This window comes from Rhinichthys klamathensis, unplaced genomic scaffold (genome assembly GCF_029890125.1).
Source record: "Rhinichthys klamathensis goyatoka isolate OS25496 unplaced genomic scaffold, OSU_Roscu_1.1 h1tg000486l_1, whole genome shotgun sequence".
NCBI lineage: Eukaryota > Metazoa > Chordata > Actinopteri > Cypriniformes > Leuciscidae > Rhinichthys > Rhinichthys klamathensis.
Genome location: NW_026606973.1, coordinates 746,370 through 770,000, shown reverse-complemented (window position 1 = coordinate 770,000; position 23,631 = coordinate 746,370). Strand labels below are relative to the sequence as shown.

The following is a 23,631-nucleotide window of genomic DNA, read 5'->3' as shown; positions in this document are numbered from 1 at the left end:
ATTTCAAAAGCTTTATATTCCTAACATTTCTAAATTAAGTAAATTTTTTTTAACAAACGAAAAATCCAAACAAAGTTAACAAAGTGGTAAAAAAAACTGAGTAACCACCATCCCCAAATCCAAACATTTGTTCTTTCACTTCCTACTCCGTCCATACGCGGTGGCATATACATTCCTAACCCGACAGGTCCATGATAATTAACTAAAATAAGTACATAAATACAAATACGCACATACTAAATAATAATAATAAACAAATACATAACTTATAATAAATAAACTCCAATACAACACTTATTATAGACAAACGGCTACAACAATATGTGTGTGTACTGTGTATTTATTTTGTATATATAAATACCGTACACATACAGTATGTATATATTTAAGAAATATTTGCATGTATATACTGTATATATACTTATATATAAATATAAATATATTATACACTGAACAAAATTATAAACGCAACACTTGTTTTTGCCCCATTTGCCCCGAGCTGAACTCAAAGATCTAAGACTTTTTCTATGTACACAAAAGGCCTGTTTCTCTCAAATATTGTTCACAAATCTGTCTAAATCTGTGTTAGTGAGCACTTCTCCTTTGCCGAGGTAATCCATCCACCTCACAGGTGTGGCATATCAAGATTCTGATTAGATGATGATTATTGCACAGGTGTGCCTTAGGGCTGTCCACAATAAAAGGCCACTCTAAAATGTGCAGTTTTATCACACGGCTCAATGCCACAGATGTCGCAAGTTTTGAGGGAGTGTGCGATCGGCATGCTGACTGCAGGAGTGTCCACCAGAGCTGTTTCCCGTGAACTGAATGTTCATTTCTCTACCATAAGCGTCTCCAAAGGCGTTTCAGAGAATTTGGCAGTACATCCAACCGGCCTCACAACCGCAGACCACGTGTAACCACACCAGCCCAGGACCTCCACATCCAGCATCTTCTCCTCCAAGATCAGCATCTTGATATGCCACACCTGTGAGGTGGATGGATTATCTCGGAAAAGGAGAAGTGCTCACTAACACAGATTTAGACGGATTTGTGAACAATATTTGAGAGAAATGGGCCTTTTGTGTACATAGAAAAAGTCTTAGATCTTTGAGTTCAGCTCATGAAAAATGGGGGCAAAAACAAAAGTGTTGCGTTTATCATTTTGTTCAGTGTATATATATATAACACATTTTTCTTAAATGTATACATGCATATGTGTGTATTTATATATAAAAAATAATTATACACAGTACTACACACACATATATTATGTAAACACAAACCTTTATTTTGGATGCGATTAATCGTTGCCCAGCACTAATTTGAACATTTAACGTTTAGGGTGACATGTTTTATTTTATTATGTTTTCTAATTGACGTATTAACAAATGCAATTGAAAACCTCTCTGTTCCCCGTACTGTAGTCTTACAGCGCTCGACACAGTGTCCAAGGAGTGCTCCCATTATAATCAAGAAAACTGCAGTATTTACTGCAATATAGTCATTATATATATTCACAATATAGTCATGCATGCAAACTGTATTGAGAGGACAATCAAAAAACAACAGCAAAAGAAATAGCACTTTGAATAAAAAGAAACAAAACTGTTGTTGGAAGAGAGAGCAAGTGAGAAGTGATGCAATAGTTATTTTATGCATTTTAACAGTGCGATATCGCTTTTTGTAACACTTTATTTTTGAAGGTCACTGGTTCCAGGTCTCACTGTTTCCTCTATATGCTGATGTTTTTGTGTTTTCACCAGTGCCGTCACCCAGACCTGATAACTCGTTCCACGAGAGTTCAGGGGTCACGATAGACAACAGCCACAACATACACCAACCGACCTATGACCCCTGGTGAGGATGAAGCACGCACACTCTCTGTTTTTCATCTTCTGTAAATATGTTGCATTTAAAATATATATATACTACTACTATTATTTGGCTCCACCAAAATTTTATTTAAATCAAAACATTTTCTCTGATAACAATATATAATAAGTTTCCAGTGCTTGGAATAATCAAATCAAGGAATAAATAAATTAATTAAATGTTTTTAATTTAGTAGAAATTATGCAATAAAGGCATTTTTCTGACTCTTGAAAACCTTAGACAGTCAAACAGGAAGTGAGTCAGAATATATATATAAAAACTGATTGTTTCTATTAAGTTAAAATCTGTAGGTTGAGCAGTTTGCAGGGTTATTATTAACTAAAAACACTTAAAAACATTTTTGTTACTCAAAATAAAATGTTAACTGAAATAAAATAATATATTAAAAAAAATATGCCAAGGCAACATTTGTAATTTTCTTTTAGTTTAAAGAGGCGATATGTAGAATTCAGAAACTCTTATTATTAGCGACACCGGTGGCCGTTAAGTGAACTGCAGCAGCAACTTACTAAATATAATAACTTAATATAAAAAATATAACTTAAAAAAATAACTAAAACTAACACTGAAAAATTTATTCAAACAATATATATATAACAAATAAAAAAAACTAATTGAAATGACAGATACACAAAAACATTACAAACACTTTAACTGAAATTCAAACAAAAACGGAAAATATAAAACGGAAACTAATTCAAAATATTAATAGAAATAATATTATAATATAATGCCAGATTGTAAGCATCAGTTTTATTGACATTGTAAGTGTGTTGTTTGATGAGGACGGGGTCTGAGACGCTGGACGTGAGCCCTCCTGAACCCACCAAAGAGAAAGAGAAACAAGGCTTCTTCAGATCCATGAAGAAGAAGAAGAAGAAGCCACAAACCGTGAGTGTGTGTGTGTGTGTGTGTGTGTGTGTGTGTGTTTAATGTATCACAGGTGAATGTGTGTGAGTGAATAGTAGAGTTTAAATCCGGTCTGTAAACGAGAGTCTGTCGCCCGACTCAACCGCTACTCTGATATTTTAAACCGACTGTTTTTATTTATTCACCTTATTTCATTACAAACACGCATGCTGTTATTGCTTTCTGTAGAAACAGCAGAAATGTAGAATATTCACGCTGATCTTTTCTATGACAAGATCTGTAAATCTCCAAAAAGCAGCATAGAACCACCATAAAAGTCCTATTCTATTCTATTCTATTCTATTCTATTCTATTCTATTCTATTCTATTCTATTCTATTCTATTCTATTCCAAATCTTTTGAAGTCATATGATAGCTTTGTGTGAGGAATGTTCAAAAAGATTGGATTTGTCATTATATGAAACTTTTGAACAACATTTTTTGAATAATTTTTATGATTAATTATAAACCCTAATCAATATTAAATTGTTTCTAGAGAGTTAAAATCTCACTTTTTTTGTGGGTTATTATTGTTAACAAAAAAAAAAAACAAAAAAAAAGGTCTTTACTTTCAATAAAATAAACATTAACTGAAATAAAATGAAACGTAATTTAAAAAATATACTTATTTTATTTCAGCTAGTTGCCAAGGCAAAATCTCTATTTTTTACTCAAATTACTAAAATAACTAAAAACCATTTAGACATACTTCACTAAAAGAAACAAATAATTACTAAAAATGTCACTAAAATGTAAATGGAAAATATACCAATAAAAACTAACTAACACCATTTGATTGGATTCATCATGATATGAACCCTTTTAAAATTATTTTTTTTAATTTATTATTTTATTTGTAATAATTCATTGTAAACCGTAATCAGACAGAAAGACATCATGAACAGTGGAGTCGGGTGGCAGATCTCCAGTATTGAGTCTCAGTGTGAGTTTTGTGTCTCTTGTATTGCAGACAGACACTGAAGAGCAAGTTCCAGTCATGAGAAAAGCCCTCTTTCCTCTTTTTCACTCTCAGAGGAGCTTCACGAGGAGCTCCTCTGAGAGAGTGCGTCCCCTAGTGGCCACACCCATGGTATACACCAGTCTCCATACATACGCCTCTAACACGCCGCCAACTAAACCGCTAATCTCGCTGCATGAATTAACAACACTAATCGGCTATGTTGAAGTGGGCTAGGTATTTGTCTCCTCATTGGTTGTCAGATCTGTAATGTCATCAGTAATCTGAGACTGACTCCACAAATGATGGACGCATGACTTCATATTTGCATTCTGTGATTTGCATGTGAAAGAATTTTTCATTTGATTTTGATTAAGCAAATCCACAGAAACAGACTAAATACATGAGGATGAAACTGATGAAATCATGTTCCCCCAAAATCAGAAGAAACCTACACTGTTTTTATTTATGTATGTTGTACATACAAAGAAATAAATAATTTGTATGATTTTTTGACATAATTTATGATATTTAAAAACATTTTCTCCCCAATTTCTCATTTCCGAAATTCAAAAAATAACTCTTTATTGTAAAGTGATATGTAAATTGTATTTAGGGCTTTTCACACTGCACTTTACCGACTTTTAACCCCGGGTAAAGGACCTGTAATGTAGAAGCAAGGTTAGCACCGCTTTTAACCCCGGGTAAAGGACCGTTTCACACTTGTAATGTATAAGCAGGGTTAGCACCACTTTTAACCCCGGGTAAAGGACCGTTTCACACTTGTAATGTATAAGCAGGGTTAGCACCACTTTTAACCCCGGGTAAAGGACCGTTTCACACTTGTAATGTAGAAGCAGGGTTAGCACCACTTTTAACCCCGGGTAAAGGACCGTTTCACACTTGTAATGTAGAAGCAAGGTTAGCACCGCTTTTAACCCCGGGTAAAGGACCATTTCACACTTGTAATGTAGAAGCAAGGTTAGCACCGCTTTTAACCCCGGGTAAAGGACCGTTTCACACTTGTAATGTAGAAGCAGGGTTAGCACCACTTTTAACCCCGGGTAAAGGACCGTTTCACACTTGTAATGTAGAAGCAAGGTTAACACCGCTTTTAACCCCGGGTAAAGGACCGTTTCACACTTGTAATGTAGAAGCAAGGTTAGCACCGCTTTTAACCCCGGGTAAAGGACCGTTTCACACTTGTAATGTAGAAGCAGGGTTAGCACCACTTTTAACCCCGGGTAAAGGACCGTTTCACACTTGTAATGTATAAGCAGGGTTAGCACCACTTTTAACCCCGGGTAAAGGACCGTTTCACACTTGTAATGTAGAAGCAGGGTTAGCACCACTTTTAACCCCGGGTAAAGGACCGTTTCACACTTGTAATGTAGAAGCAAGGTTAGCACCGCTTTTAACCCCGGGTAAAGGACCATTTCACACTTGTAATGTAGAAGCAAGGTTAGCACCGCTTTTAACCCCGGGTAAAGGACCGTTTCACACTTGTAATGTAGAAGCAGGGTTAGCACCACTTTTAACCCCGGGTAAAGGACCGTTTCACACTTGTAATGTAGAAGCAAGGTTAGCACCGCTTTTAACCCCGGGTAAAGGACCATTTCACACTTGTAATGTAGAAGCAAGGTTAGCACCGCTTTTAACCCCGGGTAAAGGACCGTTTCACACTTGTAATGTAGAAGCAGGGTTAGCACCACTTTTAACCCCGGGTAAAGGACCGTTTCACACTTGTAATGTATAAGCAGGGTTAGCACCACTTTTAACCCCGGGTAAAGGACCGTTTCACACTTGTAATGTAGAAGCAGGGTTAGCACCACTTTTAACCCCGGGTAAAGGACCGTTTCACACTTGTAATGTAGAAGCAAGGTTAGCACCGCTTTTAACCCCGGTAAAGGACCATTTCACACTTGTAATGTAGAAGCAAGGTTAGCACCGCTTTTAACCCCGGGTAAAGGACCGTTTCACACTTGTAATGTAGAAGCAAGGTTAGCACCACTTTTAACCCCGGGTAAAGGACCGTTTCACACTTGTAATGTAGAAGCAAGGTTAGCACCGCTTTTAACCCCGGGTAAAGGACCATTTCACACTTGTAATGTAGAAGCAAGGTTAGCACCGCTTTTAACCCCGGGTAAAGGACCGTTTCACACTTGTAATGTAGAAGCAAGGTTAGCACCGCTTTTAACCCCGGGTAAAGGACCATTTCACACTTGTAATGTAGAAGCAAGGTTAGCACAGCTTTTAACCCCGGGTAAAGGACCGTTTCACACTTGTAATGTAGAAGCAGGGTTAGCACCGCTTTTAACCCCGGGTAAAGGACCATTTCACACTTGTAATGTAGAAGCAAGGTTAGCACCGCTTTTAACCCCGGGTAAAGGACCGTTTCACACTTGTAATGTAGAAGCAGGGTTAGCACCGCTTTTAACCCTGGGTAAAGGACCGTTTCACATTTGTAATGTAGAAGCAAGGTTAGCACCGCTTTTAACCCCGGGTAAAGGACCGTTTCACATTTGTAATGTAGAAGCAGGGTTAGCACCGCTTTTAACCCCGGGTAAAGGACCGTTTCACACTTGTAATGTAGAAGCAAGGTTAGCACGGCTTTTAACCCCGGGTAAAGGACCATTTCACACTTGTAATGTAGAAGCAAGGTTAGCACCGCTTTTAACCCCGGGTAAAGGACCGTTTCACACTTGTAATGTAGAAGCAGGGTTAGCACCGCTTTTAACCCCGGGTAAAGGACCATTTCACACTTGTAATGTAGAAGCAAGGTTAGCACCGCTTTTGCCCCCGGGTAAAGGACCGTTTCACACTTGTAATGTAGAAGCAGGGTTAGCACCGCTTTTAACCCTGGGTAAAGGACCGTTTCACATTTGTAATGTAGAAGCAAGGTTAGCACCGCTTTTAACCCCGGGTAAAGGACCGTTTCACACTTGTAATGTAGAAGCAAGGTTAGCACCGCTTTTAACCCCGGGTAAAGGACCATTTCACACTTGTAATGTAGAAGCAAGGTTAGCACCGCTTTTAACCCCGGGTAAAGGACCGTTTCACACTTGTAATGTAGAAGCAGGGTTAGGACCGCTTTTAACCCCGGGTAAAGGACCATTTCACACTTGTAATGTAGAAGCAGGGTTAGCACCGCTTTTAACCCCGGGTAAAGGACCATTTCACACTTGTAATGTAGAAGCAAGGTTAGCACCGCTTTTAACCCCGGGTAAAGGACCGTTTCACATTTGTAATGTAGAAGCAGGGTTAGCACCGCTTTTAACCCCGGGTAAAGGACCGTTTCACACTTGTAATGTAGAAGCAGGGTTAGCACAACCCAGGGTAAACTAGTTCAAGTGTTCAATAATAAAAAACACAAAGCTGTAAATTTCTGCAAAGCTGCTTTGAAAAGTATTGTGAAAAGCGCTATATGAATAACCTTGAATTGAATTTAAAACATTTTGAATAAAGTGGTGGAATGATTTTATCCGGAGTCATCTGGAATCTGGAATCAGATTTCTTGGATCTGGTGATGGTGAATATGATGACGCCATCAGTGTCTAATCTGGTTCATAATAATAATGATAATCCTCATCATAATAAAAAGTCATATTAAAGGTGCATTGTGTAATATTTAGGAGGATCTGTTGACAGAAATGCAATATCATATACATAACTATGTGTTCAGTGGTGTATAAAGACCTTACTTAATGAACCGTGATGTTTTTATTAGCTTAGAATGAGGCGTTTCTCTCTACACACACCGCGGGTCTGCTTACATCGACATGTTTCTACGGTGGCCCTGAGCGGACAAACGCGTTTCATCACTATGTTGTTCTTCGTGTAAAGAAGCTGCTAAAGTCAGCGAATAAAACACTGACACAATGATGAACAAGTAACAATAATATTCACATTAACATTGTTTTACTGATTAATGACGTAAACCTAATTTCTTAATTAATCTTTGTAAAGAATCCTCATTGCTTAACTGGCTACTCTCTGCTGTCTCAGACGACGACATCACTTCCTGTCGGCCACCGTAACTTCTGTTGGTTGCCATTCACAACCTCACCACTAGACGCCACTAAAACTTACACACTGCACCTTTAAGAAGAAGAATCAGAATATTTGTAAAAATCCACCCATGTTAGAACAAACGATTACGCTTCTCTCCTGGGCTGTCGCTCTCTGTTATTTTGGCTGTTAGTTGTAATGTTTAAACGTGTGTATGATTGACAGCTCTGTACCGCGTGTGATTGGTCAGGTGCCGAGCGACGGCCCGGATCCGGTGCTGATACAGAAGTCGTCGCGCTCGTACGGACACCAGGGCAGCAGACATCGCACTCGCAGCCGGGACCGGGAACGCAGCCGGGAGAGAGAGAGAGAGCAGGATCAGGAGCGAGAGCGAGAGCGGGACGCTGACTGGCCTATAGAGAGGACACCGGACACACACTCTCAGGTACACAGGACCTCGCACCATTTACATTCAATTCAATTCACATTTACTTGTATAGCGCTTTTCACAATACACATCATTTCAAAGCAGTCCACGTTACGATTTAGAGTAATCTGTTATTATCAGAGGTAATGCATTTCAGAAATGTACTTATACAAAATCACAGTTATTTGATCATTTACATGATCAAATAAATACAGTAAAAACAGTAATATTGTGAAAAATTATTACAGCTTAGAACATCTGTTTTCTATGTGAATATATAGTAAAGTGTAATTTATTCCTGTGATCAAAGCTGAATTTTCAGCATCATTACTCCAGTCTTCAGTGTCACATGATCCTTCAGAAATCACTCTAATATGAGGATCTGATGCTCAACATTATTATTAATGTTTAAAATATTTTTGTGGTCATTTGTTTTCAGGATTCTTTGATGAATAGAAAGTTCAAAAGAACAGCATTTATTTTAAATTTAATCTTTTGTAACATTATAAATGTCGTTACTGTCACTTTTGATCAATTAAAATGCATCCTTGCTGAATAAACGTATTACTTTCTTTTAAATAAAAATCGTATACTACTGACACCAAACTTTTGATGGCATATTTGTATATGGAAAGTAACTGTGGTTTTTATTATTACAGAATATATATAATTATACATAATTTTAATTAATCTTTTTCTGTTTTTCTAATATTACCCATAAACTTCATTATAAACAACGCATGGGCTATTTAAAAAAAAAAAAAAAAAAAAAAAATTACAGTTACATCACATAATGATGCAATTTAACAATAAATTATTAATTATGTACATTTATTATATCACATTTTATCAATATTAAATTACATTTAATGTTTGAAATAACACCTGGATTGTTAAATGACTCTCGCCAGCTGGTTGTGGAAAACCTACACAGTATTAATGTTTATTAATAGTACACTTGTGTGGTTACGGCTCAGTGTTATATAATCAAAACTGAATCCAGTTTGTGAGTTTATAAATTATGCATTAAATTACATATAACTAAGTTATATATGAATTATGTACATGTTTAAATAAACTATATTTAAACAATGCATTAAATTACATATAAATTATATCATTAAAACATAAGTAAATTGTAAAAAAGATTAAGTTTTTGATTTATTATGCAATAAGTTAAATCTAAACAAATTATAAACTATATAACAAGATTCATTTTTTTATTTTTATATATTATGCATTAAATAAAATCTAGACAAATTATATATAAATTATAAAAAAACATTCAGTTTTTGATTTTTATAAATTATGCATTAAATTAAATATAAATATATTAGGTATAAAGATTCAGTCTTTCATTTGAATAAATAATGCATTCAATTACATATAAGTTATATATATAGCCAAATATAACAGCAACTATGCAGAATCAGATAATATGTATCATATTATGTGTAATTAATAGAAATATGTATCAGATTATATGCATCAAATTACATATAAATAAAATATATGTATATCAGTTTTTGATTATGCAATAAATTATATATAAATTATATAAAAACATTTGATTTTGAAAAACAAGTTTTTGATTTTTATAAATTGTGCATTAAATTAAATATTTCTTTAAATATAAATTAGGTAAATTAAATTCAATTTAAATAAATGTAATTAAATTCCGTTTTTTTATTTTTTTGCATTAAATTACATAGAAATAAGTTATATATAAATTATATAAAAACATTCAGTTTTCATTTTTTTATAAATTAAATCTAAAAACATTCAGTTTTTGATTTTTATAAATTGTGCATTAAATTACATATAAATAAATTATGTAAATTATATAAATATAGGAATAATTATAAATTATATATAAATTCTATAAATTATTAAATTAAATTACACACACACACACATATATATATATATATAAAGATTTAGTCTTTTATGAAAATGACATGTTATATATAAAGCCAAATATAAGAGCAACAATGTAGAATCAGATAATAGTGTATATATGTATCAGATATATGTATCAGATTAAATGTATAAATGACATATAAATAAATGACATATAACATAGCTCTTAAACAACTGAATAAATGCCTGTAATCAGTAATAAGTGTGTTTTGTCTCAGCCTCTGAGGTCGTTGCGGAAGCTTCTTCATCTCACCACCTCCTCCTCCTCCTCCTCCAACCAGACCTCAGCAGATCTCCACTACCCTCCTCAGTCCTCCTCTAAACCCGGGAGCTTCATGCAGGCCAAGAGTCGGCAGGCCTCGTACGCGTCGGCCCCGGGGCCCCTGGAGTCCGGCTGGCACTCCAGCGCTCTGGGCCGTCCCGAGGGAAACCCGTATCCCGAGCAGCTCACCTCCAAACCGGGCTTCGCTCGACACTTTCGCTCGCGTTTGCCAAACCTGAATGACCTTAAAGAGACTGCGCTGTGAACGGCGCCCCCTAATGGACCTTTTCTTCTGATGTATTAAAGAGACAGTTCACCCAAAAATGAAAATTAGCCCGTGATTTACTCACCCTTAAGTCATCCTAGGTGTATATGACATTCTTCTTTCAGACAAATACAATTGGACTTATATTAAAAAATGTCCTGGCTCTTCCAAGCTTTATAATGACAGTGAATGGCTGTTTCTGTTTTGAAGAGAATAAAAGTGCATCTGTCCATCATAAAAGTGCATCTATCCATCCATGATAAAAGTGCATCTATCCATCATAAAAGTGCATCTATCCATCATAAAAGTGCATCTATCCATCCATGATAAAAGTGCATCTATCCATCATAAAAGTGCATCTATCCATCATAAGTGCATCTATCCATCATAAAGTGCATCTATCCATCATAAAAGTACATCTGCATCTATCCATCATAAAAGTGCATCTATCCATCATAAAAGTGCATCTATCCATCATAAAAGTACATCTATCCATCATAAAAGTGCATCTATCCATCATAAAGTGCATCTATCCATCATAAAAGTGCATCTATCCATCATAAAAGTGCATCTATCCATCATAAAGTGCATCTATCCATCATAAAAGTACATCTGCATCTATCCATCATAAAAGTGCATCTATCCATCATAAAAGTGCATCTATCCATCATAAAAGTACATCTATCCATCATAAAAGTGCATCTATCCATCATAAAGTGCATCTATCCATCATTAAAGTGCATCTATCCATCCTAAAAGTGCATCTATCCATCATAAAAGTGCATCTATCATCATAAAAGTGCATCTATCCATCATAAAAGTGCATCTATCATCATAAAAGTGCATCTATCCATCATAAAAGTGCATCTCTCTATCCATCATAAAAGTGCATCTATCCATCATAAAAGTGCATCTCTCTATCCATCATAAAAGTGCATCTATCCATCATAAAAGTGCATCTATCATCATAAAAGTGCATCTATCCATCATAAAAGGGCATCTATCCATCATAAAAGTGCATCTATCATCATAAAAGTGCATCTATCCATCATAAAGTGCATCAATCATCATAAAAGTGCATCTATCATCATAAAGTGCTCCACAGGCTCTGGCGGGTCAATAAAGGCCTTCTGAAGTGATGCGTTCGTGTAACAAAAACATCCTTTTTTTTTATACCCAAAATAACTGATTGTGTTCGTCTGAAAGGAGAATGTCATATACACCTAGGATGGCTTGAGTAAATCACGGGTTAATCTTCATGTTTGGGTGAACTGTGCCTTTAAGGGTAGGCCTATATGTCCCCATCTTTATTCTGTTGGCTTTTTTTTAGTTTTCAATATTTGATAGCACTTCTTGTATTATTTATGTAATTACGGTACTTTTTGTTATTGGATTACTACAGTAAAGAAGATTATATAGCTCTATGTAAATGGGAATATATATATAAATATATATATATATATAAATGTATAGCACTGTACGTGCAGGCTTTAGTTTCTACTCTGGTTGTAGTTTATATATATTTGATCTGATTTGCATAACAGCTCTTATATTTGGCTAAAAAGTAGAGATGACAGTATTGACATTAATTTTATAGTTCTAGAATAAGACTACAGTAGATATTATGACTTTGTCTTTAAGTATTTTCTGTTTACAATTCAGTGAATCTCAGTAGATATTAAGAATAAGAGTAATTAATGGTAAGAATGCGTATGTGTGCGTGATTGTGTGTGCGTTTGCTTCCCAGACGGCGCACGCATGTTGCTTTAAACGTCACATGTGTGTATTACTTCATGGCGAATGTCGTTGTCCGGATGAAAACGTACGTGCGCCGTCTGGGTTTGGTGTGTGTGTGGGTCTTTTGTTAGTCTATACAAATCATATACAAAGCCTTTTAAATGATAATTAAAGCAAAAACATCGACCAAATCTGACCAAATCATAGGAGATGGTGCGGCGCCTCCTGCTGGCCATTGAGATCCACTGCAAAAAACTAATCCAAGCATATGATGCCTTTTCATTTTAAAGCAAGTTTACTTGTGACTAAATCCGCCAGTCTTTGATTCCCTCAGGTATAGAGTTCTCTGAACACTGCAAATACAGTTTTACATGCAATATCTGGATATCAGATGTCAAAGCTCTTCAGATCGTCTCATGTTTCTGTTTAGGGAAATAGAGCCAGTGTGTGTTCACGAGGAGGAGATATAATAATAATAATAATTATTCATTAATTTTATGCAATATGTAAGTTCTCATTCGCCAGATAATCCTTCTAAATAAAGATCAAGGTACCTGGAGGCGTAGTTTGCCCTCTCAGCGTGTTTGTGCTTTTATGATTCATATGTCAGTCGAGTACATGAGATGTCAAACGGCAGGATTTCCTGGAAAACATGATTACGCATCAGTCATATGCATCTCATCTTGTGTTCAGATATAGCCCAGCTAACAGCCGATGTTCTCAGAGTTATTATCTAATGTTCTGGAGAGTTATGAAGAATATTATCTGGTGTTTAATAATGTGTTGGCAAAAAAACATTATTTATACAGCATTCATGGAATGTTATTTTTCGAATCGAATGTTTTTTTTTTTTATGTTACTTTTGAACGTTCTCTGAACATTCTAAAATGTTCCCAAAATGTTTGTAGAATTATCAAATGGAATGTTCCCGTAACACTCACAGTTAAACATTCTAAAAAAATAATGTTTTTTTTAGAGATTAATGGATATGTTAGCAAAACATACTTAGAACATATATTGTTAGCTGGGATGTAGAACTGCACGATTCTGGATAAACTGAGAATCACCTTTTTTTTTTTTTTTTTTAATAGAGATTCTGAACAGAATAAACAAAATAACGTGTCATTTACTAGAGGTTCTGATTAAATGTTAATTGCTGCAGTCTGTTTAAAAATGTTTAATTGATTTGAATGAATTGACTTTAAAACCTGGTTTGAGTGAATGATTCAATGACTCATTCTTAAAGACTCGTTACTGGATAATTCAGCGTTTTTGAACGAATCTCTTGAGTGAATGATTCAATGACTCATTCTTAAAGACTCGTTAATGGATGATTCATCGTTTTCTAACGAATCTCTGGAATTAATGATTCAATGACTCATTCTTAAAGACTCGTTACTAAATGATTCAGCGTTTTTGAACGAATCTCTGGAATGAATGATTCAATGACTCATTCTTAAAGACTCGTTACTGGATGATTCAGCGTTTTTGAACGAATCTCTTGAGTGAATGATTCAATGACTCATTCTTAAAGACTTGTTACTGGATGATTCAGCGTTTTTGAACGAATCTCTGGAATGAATGATTCAATGACTCATTCTTAAAGACTCGTTACTGGATGATTCAGCGTTTTTGAACAAATCTCTTGAGTGAATGATTCAATGACAGACACATGTTTAACAGTCACTTGTCTCCATCTACTGGTGTAACGATGTAATGATACAATCTTTACTACTTTCAGAAGGTGATTTCCTCTGTTTTGATCACTACTGTGGACATCAGTGTTCATATCTGAACTATAAACTGTTATCCCAATATTTCTGTGATAATTTGATTTATTGTAAATAGTGATATTGTGTGGTTGAAAAGACTGTTTGTGAAGCTGTTTCATATCAATACATGCAACCTAGTCTAACTGCAGTTCGTGACAAAGTATTGATTCGTGTCACTCAGCACGACTTTCAATCTAATGTATTTCAATAGGAAGTATATTTCTGGATCATTGTCTTTTTCCCTCATTTGTCATTCATTTTTTTTTTACTTTAAGCGCTAAATTACTCAACTTTGGCTTGTGTGAATGGCTTATCGCCATTGTAAACCATCGTCCGTGATTCCATCCAGTCAAAATACACTCACCTAAAGGATTATTAGGAACACCTGTTCAATTTCTCATTAATGCAATTATCTAATCAACCAATCACATGGCAGTTGCTTCAATAAATTTAGGGGTGTGGTCCTGGTCAAGACAATCTCCTGAACTCCAAACTGAATGTCAGAATGGGAAAGAAAGGGGATTTAAGCAATTTTGAGCGTGGCATGGTTGTTGGTGCCAGACGGGCCGGTCCGAGTATTTCACAATCTGCTCAGTTACTGGGATTTTCACGCACAACCATTTCTAGGGTTTACAAAGAATGGTGTGAAAAGGGAAAAACATCCAGTATGCGGCAGTCCTGTGGGCGAAAATGCCTTGTTGATGCTAGAGGTCAGAGGAGAATGGGCCGACTGATTCAAGCTGATAGAAGAGCAACTTTGACTGAAATAACCACTCGTTACAACCGAGGTATGCAGCAAAGCATTTGTGAAGCGACAACACGCACAACCTTGAGGCGGATGGGCTACAACAGCAGAAGACCCCACCGGGTACCACTCATCTCCACTACAAATAGGAAAAAGAGGCTACTATTTGCAAGAGCTCGCCAAAATTGGACAGTTGAAGACTGGAAAAATGTTGCCTGGTCTGATGAGTCTCGATTTCTGTTGAGACATTCAGATGGTAGAGTCAGAATTTGGCGTAAACAGAATGAGAACATGGATCCATCATGCCTTGTTACCACTGTGCAGGCTGGTGGTGGTGGTGTAATGGTGTGGGGGATGTTTTCTTGGCACACTTTAGGCCCCTTAGTGCTAATTGGGCATCGTTTAAATGCCACGGCCTACCGGAGCATTGTTTCTGACCATGTCCATCCCTTTATGGCCACCATGTACCCGTTCTCTGATGGCTACTTCCAGCAGGATAATGCACCATGTCACAAAGCTCGAATCATTTCAAATTGGTTTCTTGAACATGACAATGAGTTCACTGTACTAAAATGGCCCCCACAGTCACCAGATCTCAACCCAATAGAGCATCTTTGGGATGTGGTGGAACGGGAGCTTCGTGCCCTGGATGTGCATCCCACAAATCTCCATCAACTGCAAGATGCTATCCTATCAATATGGGCCAACATTTCTAAAGAATGCTTTCAGCACCTTGTTGAATCAATGGCACATAGAACTAAGGCAGTTCTGAAGGTGAAAGGGGGTCAAACACAGTATTAGTATGGTGTTCCTAATAATCCTTTAGGTGAGTGTATATGAAATCTATTCTCCCAGTTAATTAACGAGACTGCAGAGTTGTGCTACGGCTATCACTTCTAAATGTTGCGGTTTATTTTTTTGTGAAATATCGTTTTTTCCGTCGGTTTGGTGTGTCATAACACACATCTGAATGTTCCTGTGATCGGATCATCAGGTTTAATAGACAGAGGAATAAGATCTGTGAGTGTTTGAATCCAGATCGCCATCTTTTATCGATTAATCGTGCAGCTCTACTGGATGTGGGGAATTAGATTATGGAGAATATTGATCATAAATCTGACTAATATGAGTCAGTATCCGGTGATCCATCACTGTTGATTCATCAGTCTCTTCCACGCTTCACGATGGACGGTGTTTTACTCTATAATCGTGTGTTTCTTCCACTACAGACGAGTTCAGTTGATGATCATCTCATTTAAATAAATCCATGAATAAATAAAAGAAAAAACTAAATCAAACTTGAACTTTCCTTTAGCACTTCTTGGTCTTTGGAGATACAGGAGTGGAGAACAATGTACACACACACACGTAAAAGAGTTTGTTACAGTTTTTCAGAAAATGCCATTAGATTAAAGTTAAAACACTAAATATAAAATCTCAGAGTGTTATTGTAAGTGATGAAATAATGAGTCACAGCAATTCAATTTACATTTATTTCTGTATAGCTTGTCACAATACACAAAGTTTCACAGCAGCTTCACAGAAAATACACACGTCTGTGTTACTTCAGAGTGACTGTTTTCAGACTGTGTTAAGTACACACACACACATCTCACAGTTCGAGAATATCAATATCATGTGTTCATTTAAGGCAGAAAGAATGAGCTCAGTGAAGTATTTATTAGTTATTGCAGGGTGGAGTTTCAAAGTATTTCAAAGCGTATTTCTTCTTAAAATGGTGAATAAAAAGTGTCTATCCTCCTACAGGTGCTCAACAATCTGACGCATGATTTCTTCTACTTCTATAAGCTTCTCACCAACGCTCATGTAAGAGTCAAGTCTTCTGACCGCTTCATCATACATTTTCATCGAGTGTTTCAGTACCTCGTTCAAGAGATCCTCAAGCGGAGATGCTCTCTCTTCTCCTGCTCTCTCTTCTCTCTGCTCTCTCTTCTCCTGCTCTCTCTTCTCCTGCTCTCTCTTCTCCTGCTCTCTCTTCTCTCTGCTCTCTCTTCTCCTGCTCTCTCTTCTCCTGCTCTCTCTTCTCCTGCTCTCTCTTCTCCTGCTCTCTGTTCTCCTGCTCTCTCTTCTCCTGCTCTCTCTTCTCCTGCTCTCTCTTCTCCTGCTCTCTCTTCTCCTGATCTCTCTTCTCCTGCTCTCTGTTCTCCTGCTCTCTCTTCTCTCTGCTCTCTCTTCTCTCTGCTCTCTCTTCTCTCTGCTCTCTCTTCTCCTGCTCTCTCTTCTCCTGCTCTCTCTTCTCCTGATCTCTCTTCTCCTGCTCTCTCTTCTCCTGATCTCTCTTCTCTCTGCTCTCTCTTCTCTCTGCTCTCTCTTCTCCTGCTCTCTCTTCTCCTGCTCTCTCTTCTCCTGCTCTCTCTTCTCCTGCTCTCTCTTCTCCTGCTCTCTCTTCTCCTGCTCTCTCTTCTCCTGCTCTCTCTTCTTCTGCTCTCTCTTCTCCTGCTCTCTCTTCTCCTGCTCTCTCTTCTCCTGCTCTCTCTTCTCCTGCTCTCTCTTCTTCTGCTCTCTCTTCTCCTGCTCTCTCTTCTCCTGCTCTCTCTTCTCCTGCTCTCTCTTCTCCTGCTCTCTCTTCTCTCTGCTCTCTCTTCTCTCTGCTCTCTCTTCTCCTGCTCTCTCTTCTCCTGCTCTCTCTTCTCCTGCTCTCTCTTCTCCTGCTCTCTCTTCTCTCTGCTCTCTCTTCTCTCTGCTCTCTCTTCTCCTGCTCTCTCTTCTCCTGCTCTCTCTTCTCCTGCTCTCTCTTCTTCTGCTCTCTCTTCTCCTGCTCTCTCTTCTCCTGCTCTCTCTTCTCCTGCTCTCTCTTCTCCTGCTCTCTCTTCTCCTGCTCTCTCTTCTCCTGCTCTCTCTTCTCCTGATCTCTCTTCTCCTGCTCTCTGTTCTCCTGCTCTCTCTTCTCTCTGCTCTCTCTTCTCTCTGCTCTCTCTTCTCTCTGCTCTCTCTTCTCCTGCTCTCTCTTCTCCTGCTCTCTCTTCTCCTGATCTCTCTTCTCCTGCTCTCTCTTCTCCTGCTCTCTCCTGCTCTCTCTTCTCCTGCTCTCTCTTCTCCTGCTCTCTCTTCTCCTGCTCTCTCCTGCTCTCTCTTCTCCTGCTCTCTCTTCTCCTGCTCTCTCTTCTCCTGCTCTCTCTTCTCCTGCTCTCTCTTCTCTCTGCTCTCTCTTCTCCTGCTCTCTCTTCTCCTGCTCTCTCTTCTCTCTGCTCTCTCTTCTCCTGCTCTCTCTTCTCTCTGCTCTCTCTTCTCCTGCTCTCTCTTCTCCTGATCTCTCTCTTCTCCTGCTCTCTGTTCTCCTGCTCTCTCTTCTCTCTGCTCTCTCTTCTCCTGCTCTCTCTTCTCCTGCTCTCTCTTCTCCTGCTCTCTGTTCTCCTGCTCTCTCTTCTCCTGCTCTCTCTTCTCTCTGCTCTCTCTTCTCCTGCTCTCTCTTCTCCTGCTCTCTCTTCTCCTGCTCTCTCTTCTCCTGCTCTCTCTTCTCCTGCTCTCTGTTCTCCTGCTCTCTCTTCTCTCTGCTCTCTCTTCTCCTGCTCTCTCTTCTCCTGCTCTCTGTTCTCCTGCTCTCTCTTCTCTCTGCTCTCTCTTCTCCTGCTCTCTGTTCTCCTGCTCTCTCTTCTCTCTGCTCTCTCTTCTCCTGCTCTCTCTTCTCCTGCTCTCTCTTCTCCTGCTCTCTCTTCTCCTGCTCTCTCTTCTCCTGCTCTCTCTTCTCCTGCTCTCTCTTCTTCTGCTCTCTCTTCTCCTGCTCTCTCTTCTCTCTGCTCTCTCTTCTCTCTGCTCTCTCTTCTCTCTGCTCTCTCTTCTCTCTGCTCTCTCTTCTCCTGCTCTCTCTTCTCTCTGCTCTCTCTTCTCCTGCTCTCTCTTCTCTCTGCTCTCTCTTCTCCTGCTCTCTCTTCTCCTGCTCTCTCTTCTCTCTGCTCTCTCTTCTCTCTGCTCTCTCTTCTCCTGCTCTCTCTTCTCTCTGCTCTCTCTTCTCCTGCTCTCTCTTCTCCTGCTCTCTCTTCTCTCTGCTCTCTCTTCTCTCTGCTCTCTCTTCTCCTGCTCTCTCTTCTCCTGCTCTCTCTTCTCTCTGCTCTCTCTTCTCCTGCTCTCTCTTCTCTCTGCTCTCTCTTCTCCTGCTCTCTCTTCTCCTGCTCTCTCTTCTCTCTGCTCTCTCTTCTCTCTGCTCTCTCTTCCCCTGCTCTCTCTTCTCTCTGCTCTCTCTTCTCCTGCTCTCTCTTCTCCTGCTCTCTCTTCTCCTGCTCTCTCTTCTCCTGCTCTCTCTTCTCCTGCTCTCTCTTCTCCTGCTCTCTCTTCTCCTGCTCTCTCTTCTCCTGCTCTCTCTTCTCCTGCTCTCTGTTCTCCTGCTCTCTCTTCTCCTGCTCTCTCTTCTCCTGCTCTCTCTTCTCCTGCTCTCTCTTCTCCTGCTCTCTCTTCTCCTGCTCTCTCTTCTCTCTGCTCTCTCTTCTCTCTGCTCTCTCTTCTCCTGCTCTCTCTTCTCCTGCTCTCTCTTCTCCTGATCTCTCTTCTCCTGCTCTCTCTTCTCCTGCTCTCTCTTCTCTCTGCTCTCTCTTCTCCTGCTCTCTCCTGCTCTCTCTTCTCCTGCTCTCTCTTCTCTCTGCTCTCTCTTCTCCTGCTCTCTCCTGCTCTCTCTTCTCCTGCTCTCTCTTCTCCTGCTCTCTCTTCTCCTGCTCTCTCTTCTCTCTGCTCTCTCTTCTCTCTGCTCTCTCTTCTCCTGCTCTCTCTTCTCCTGCTCTCTCTTCTCTCTGCTCTCTCTTCTCCTGCTCTCTCTTCTCCTGCTCTCTCTTCTCCTGCTCTCTCTTCTCCTGCTCTCTCTTCTCCTGCTCTCTCTTCTCCTGCTCTCTCTTCTCCTGCTCTCTCTTCTCCTGCTCTCTCTTCTCTCTGCTCTCTCTTCTCCTGCTCTCTCTTCTCCTGCTCTCTCTTCTCCTGCTCTCTCTTCTCTCTGCTCTCTCTTCTCCTGCTCTCTCTTCTCCTGCTCTCTCTTCTTCTGCTCTCTCTTCTCTCTGCTCTCTCTTCTCCTGCTCTCTCTTCTCTCTGCTCTCTCTTCTCCTGCTCTCTCTTCTCTCTGCTCTCTCTTCTCCTGCTCTCTCTTCTCCTGCTCTCTCTTCTCTCTGCTCTCTCTTCTCCTGCTCTCTCTTCTCCTGCTCTCTCTTCTCCTGCTCTCTCTTCTCTCTGCTCTCTCTTCTCCTGCTCTCTCTTCTCTCTGCTCTCTCTTCTCCTGCTCTCTCTTCTCCTGCTCTCTCTTCTCTCTGCTCTCTCTTCTCTCTGCTCTCTCTTCTCTCTGCTCTCTCTTCTCCTGCTCTCTCTTCTCCTGCTCTCTCTTCTCCTGCTCTTCTCCTGCTCTCTCTTCTCCTGCTCTCTCTTCTCTCTGCTCTCTCTTCTCCTGCTCTCTCTTCTCTCTGCTCTCTCTTCTCCTGATCTCTCTTCTCCTGCTCTCTCTTCTCCTGCTCTCTCTTCTCCTGCTCTCTCTTCTCTCTGCTCTCTCTTCTCCTGCTCTCTCTTCTCCTGCTCTCTCTTCTCCTGCTCTCTCTTCTCCTGATCTCTCTTCTCCTGCTCTCTCTTCTCCTGCTCTCTCTTCTCCTGCTCTCTCTTCTCCTGCTCTCTCTTCTCTCTGCTCTCTCTTCTCCTGCTCTCTCTTCTCTCTGCTCTCTCTTCTCCTGCTCTCTCTTCTCCTGCTCTCTCTTCTCCTGCTCTCTCTTCTCCTGCTCTCTCTTCTCCTGCTCTCTCTTCTCCTGCTCTCTCTTCTCCTGCTCTCTCTTCTCCTGCTCTCTCTTCTCCTGATCTCTCTTCTCCTGCTCTCTCTTCTCCTGCTCTCTCTTCTCCTGCTCTCTCTTCTCCTGCTCTCTCTTCTCTCTGCTCTCTCTTCTCCTGCTCTCTCTTCTCTCTGCTCTCTCTTCTCCTGCTCTCTCTTCTCCTGCTCTCTCTTCTCCTGCTCTCTCTTCTCCTGCTTTTCCTCCTCCTGCTTTTCCTCCCCCTGCTTTTCCTTCTCCCGCTTTTCCTCCTCCTGCTTTTCCTCCTCCTGCTTTTCCTCCTCCTGCTTTTCCTTCTCCTGCTTTTCCTCCTCCTGCTTTTCCTTCTCCTGCTTTTCCTTCTCCTGCTTTTCCTCCTCCTGCTTTTCCTTCTCCTGCTTTTCCTCCTCCTGCTTTTCCTTCTCCTGCTTTTCCTTCTCCTGCTTTTCCTCCTCCTGCTTTTCCTTCTCCTGCTTTTCCTTCTCCTGCTTTTCCTTCTCCTGCTTTTCCTCCTCCTGCTTTTCCTTCTCCTGCTTTTCCTTCTCCTGCTTTTCCTCCCCCTGCTTTTCCTCCTCCTGCTTTTCCTTCTCCTGCTTTTCCTTCTCCTGCTTTTCCTTCTCCTGCTTTTCCTTCTCCTGCTTTTCTTCCTCCTGCTTTTCCTTCTTCTGCTTTTCCTTCTCCCGCTTTTCCTTCTCCTGCTCTTCCTTCTTCTTCTTGCTGCAAAGCTAGAAATAGATGACAATAGTTAGATTTAGGAAAATGTACATTTAGCAATATGAGTGTCAATAACAGAAGATAATATTTACCATCGACGACTATGTCTGTATTAGTCGAGACATCCTTCACTACAAATTAAAAACATGACATATTCAGTTAATAATTAAAAATATAAGCATATATATGCCAGAAAATGTGCAGACACGGTCTTACATAATTGAAAGGCTCTGTCTAGCTGGTCCATCATCCAACCTTTTAATGGGGCTGTTAAACAATTAAAACATTTGGTAAACACTTTATATTCAGTGTTGTGTACGTTTCTACAAAAAGTAATTCATTACTATAGCTACTAATACATCTTGAACTGTGTAAATACTCTCTCTAAAAAGTAACACGTTACTAATTACTTTCGAAATCGCAAGAAATTCAACGACAGCATTTCTATTTTTAATTCTATTAAATAAACAATATAGCCTACAGTTGCACGAATTATTCTTGAACAGACCAAAAGGAAGGTCACATTAAAACATATATTTTAGCATTAGACGTTAAATCCATTAGTTTTGCATAGAATTGTTCTGTAGTCTATAACGCATTTATCAGGAGAAACCATAATTAAATGAAGAAAACTAAAACGGTGAATAAAAAGCTTCGTCATCATCATCATACTGGTGCATCTAAATACCTTTCTTTTGGATGATCGCCGTCCAACGCGGATGCCAGGTTACTCGTGTTTCTTCAAGCATCGCCATAATGTCACACCAACGCATTTGGTCAAAGACCTCTCTTCTAAGGACTTCACGAAGCCGTTTCAAGTTCTGCTCGTCCCTGTGTTTCTCAGACTGAGATTCTCCTGCTGATGTTGTGTCTCTCACACACTCCTCGACTCCATCGCTGATCCCAGATGAAGACGACGCTTCACACACACTCTCAGCACACCGGTCTGTGAAGAAGAAGAATTAGCAGAACTCAAGGTCAAAGGTAACCGGTAGGGTTGGGTACCGAAACTCGGTGCCAATAGGGAACCAGTTCCGACGTAAACGGTAGTAACCAGACCGAATAAGAACGACAATTTCGCACAGTCTCTCTGTCTCGCATGCGCGCTCTTGCTCGCAAGGTTTGGCTGCATTTCACGTGTAAAATTACGCGTCAGAACGCCATCTGGGTGTGCCGATAGTTTGAATCCCATATAGAATCAAGCCAAAACATTGGCTAATGGCGCGGGCGCCGCCTCGACGCACTTACGTCGTCATATTATGTTGGCGCGCACGCCATCTGCTCCTCCGATTTCTCTGCCGAAAAAGGAAGCTGGTCGGCAGCGCGAGGAGCTTGGCAGCGTCTCGTTTCCTATTGAGAGAACATAGGTAACACCAGTAACCAGAGATGTTCTCTTTCATAGGTTCACTCAACGCTGCGTAGCTAAGAAGCAGTGGATTTGTATTTGTAGGCTGCTGTATCACGTGCCGTTTGAACTGACGCGCTACAGCGATCTGTCACATTTCAAAGAGCCAAAACGTTATTTATTGTGTGAATCTGGTAAAAATATTGACAGAATCTGACAGCTGTGGATTTGTTCCATATCAAAAGTAACCTTCTCTGTCTTGTCTGTGGGTGTCCTCTTTATCCGCAATTTTTCTCTGCGTGAGAAAATGGATGTGTGGCGTGAGAGCGTGTGAAAAGGGTCAATTGCGTGAGTCTCACGGTCAATGCGTGAGGCTGCTAGTAATCTCTATTAATCTCCAGTATTATTACATTCTTTGATACAATATTGTTTTATTTGATATTATGTAAATGTGTAAAATGTAATGTACATTTTTTTATTTTATATTGGTTTTATTATTACCATATGTTACTTGTATTTATATTGTTTAAAGATTTAAGTTAATATTGAGTCCAGTTTGGCCCTGTAAATAAAAGGGTATTATTTTTTGATATAGAGTGTGCGGTTTCGTTTTCTTAAGTACCGTTTCAAGAACCGTTTAAGCACCGGAACCGTTTAAAAAATACCGAGTAGGTACTGGTATCGGATAAAACCCAACCGATACCCAACCCTAGTAACCGGTAACAACAAGTTTTTAATGTTGTTTATGTGTCTATGTGGTGTTTTTAATATAGGGGAGACCGGGAATGTAATTTTTATGTAATTTTCAGTGCTCGACCGATATATTGCCATGGCCGATATATCGGCTGATACTTGGAATTTTTTTAAATATCGGCATCGGCCGATAAGTTTTTCTGATTGGCCGATGTGTTGGAAGCGGGACTTTTATTTTGACGGCGCACCAGACT

At 39.5% G+C, this 23,631-nt stretch overlaps 1 protein-coding gene across 3 annotated transcripts in view; it reads left to right on the top strand.

Annotated features, from left to right (window-relative positions):
• Positions 1 to 10,749, top strand: part of LOC130072359 (cyclin-dependent kinase-like 5) — a 36,055-nt gene extending 25,306 nt beyond the window's left edge. For 2 of the 3 annotated variants that reach the window (XM_056237432.1, XM_056237431.1), the window contains 5 exons: positions 1,767 to 1,860; positions 2,682 to 2,787; positions 3,776 to 3,895; positions 8,022 to 8,216; positions 10,337 to 10,749. In XM_056237432.1, the coding sequence (XP_056093407.1) occupies positions 1,767 to 1,860; positions 2,682 to 2,787; positions 3,776 to 3,895; positions 8,022 to 8,216; positions 10,337 to 10,645 (824 nt within the window). In that variant the 3' untranslated portion in view covers positions 10,646 to 10,749. The remainder of the gene's footprint in view (positions 1 to 1,766; positions 1,861 to 2,681; positions 2,788 to 3,775; positions 3,896 to 8,021; positions 8,217 to 10,336) is intronic. The other variant, XM_056237433.1, reaches the window with a different exon arrangement.
• Positions 10,750 to 23,631: the final 12,882 nt, after the last annotated feature.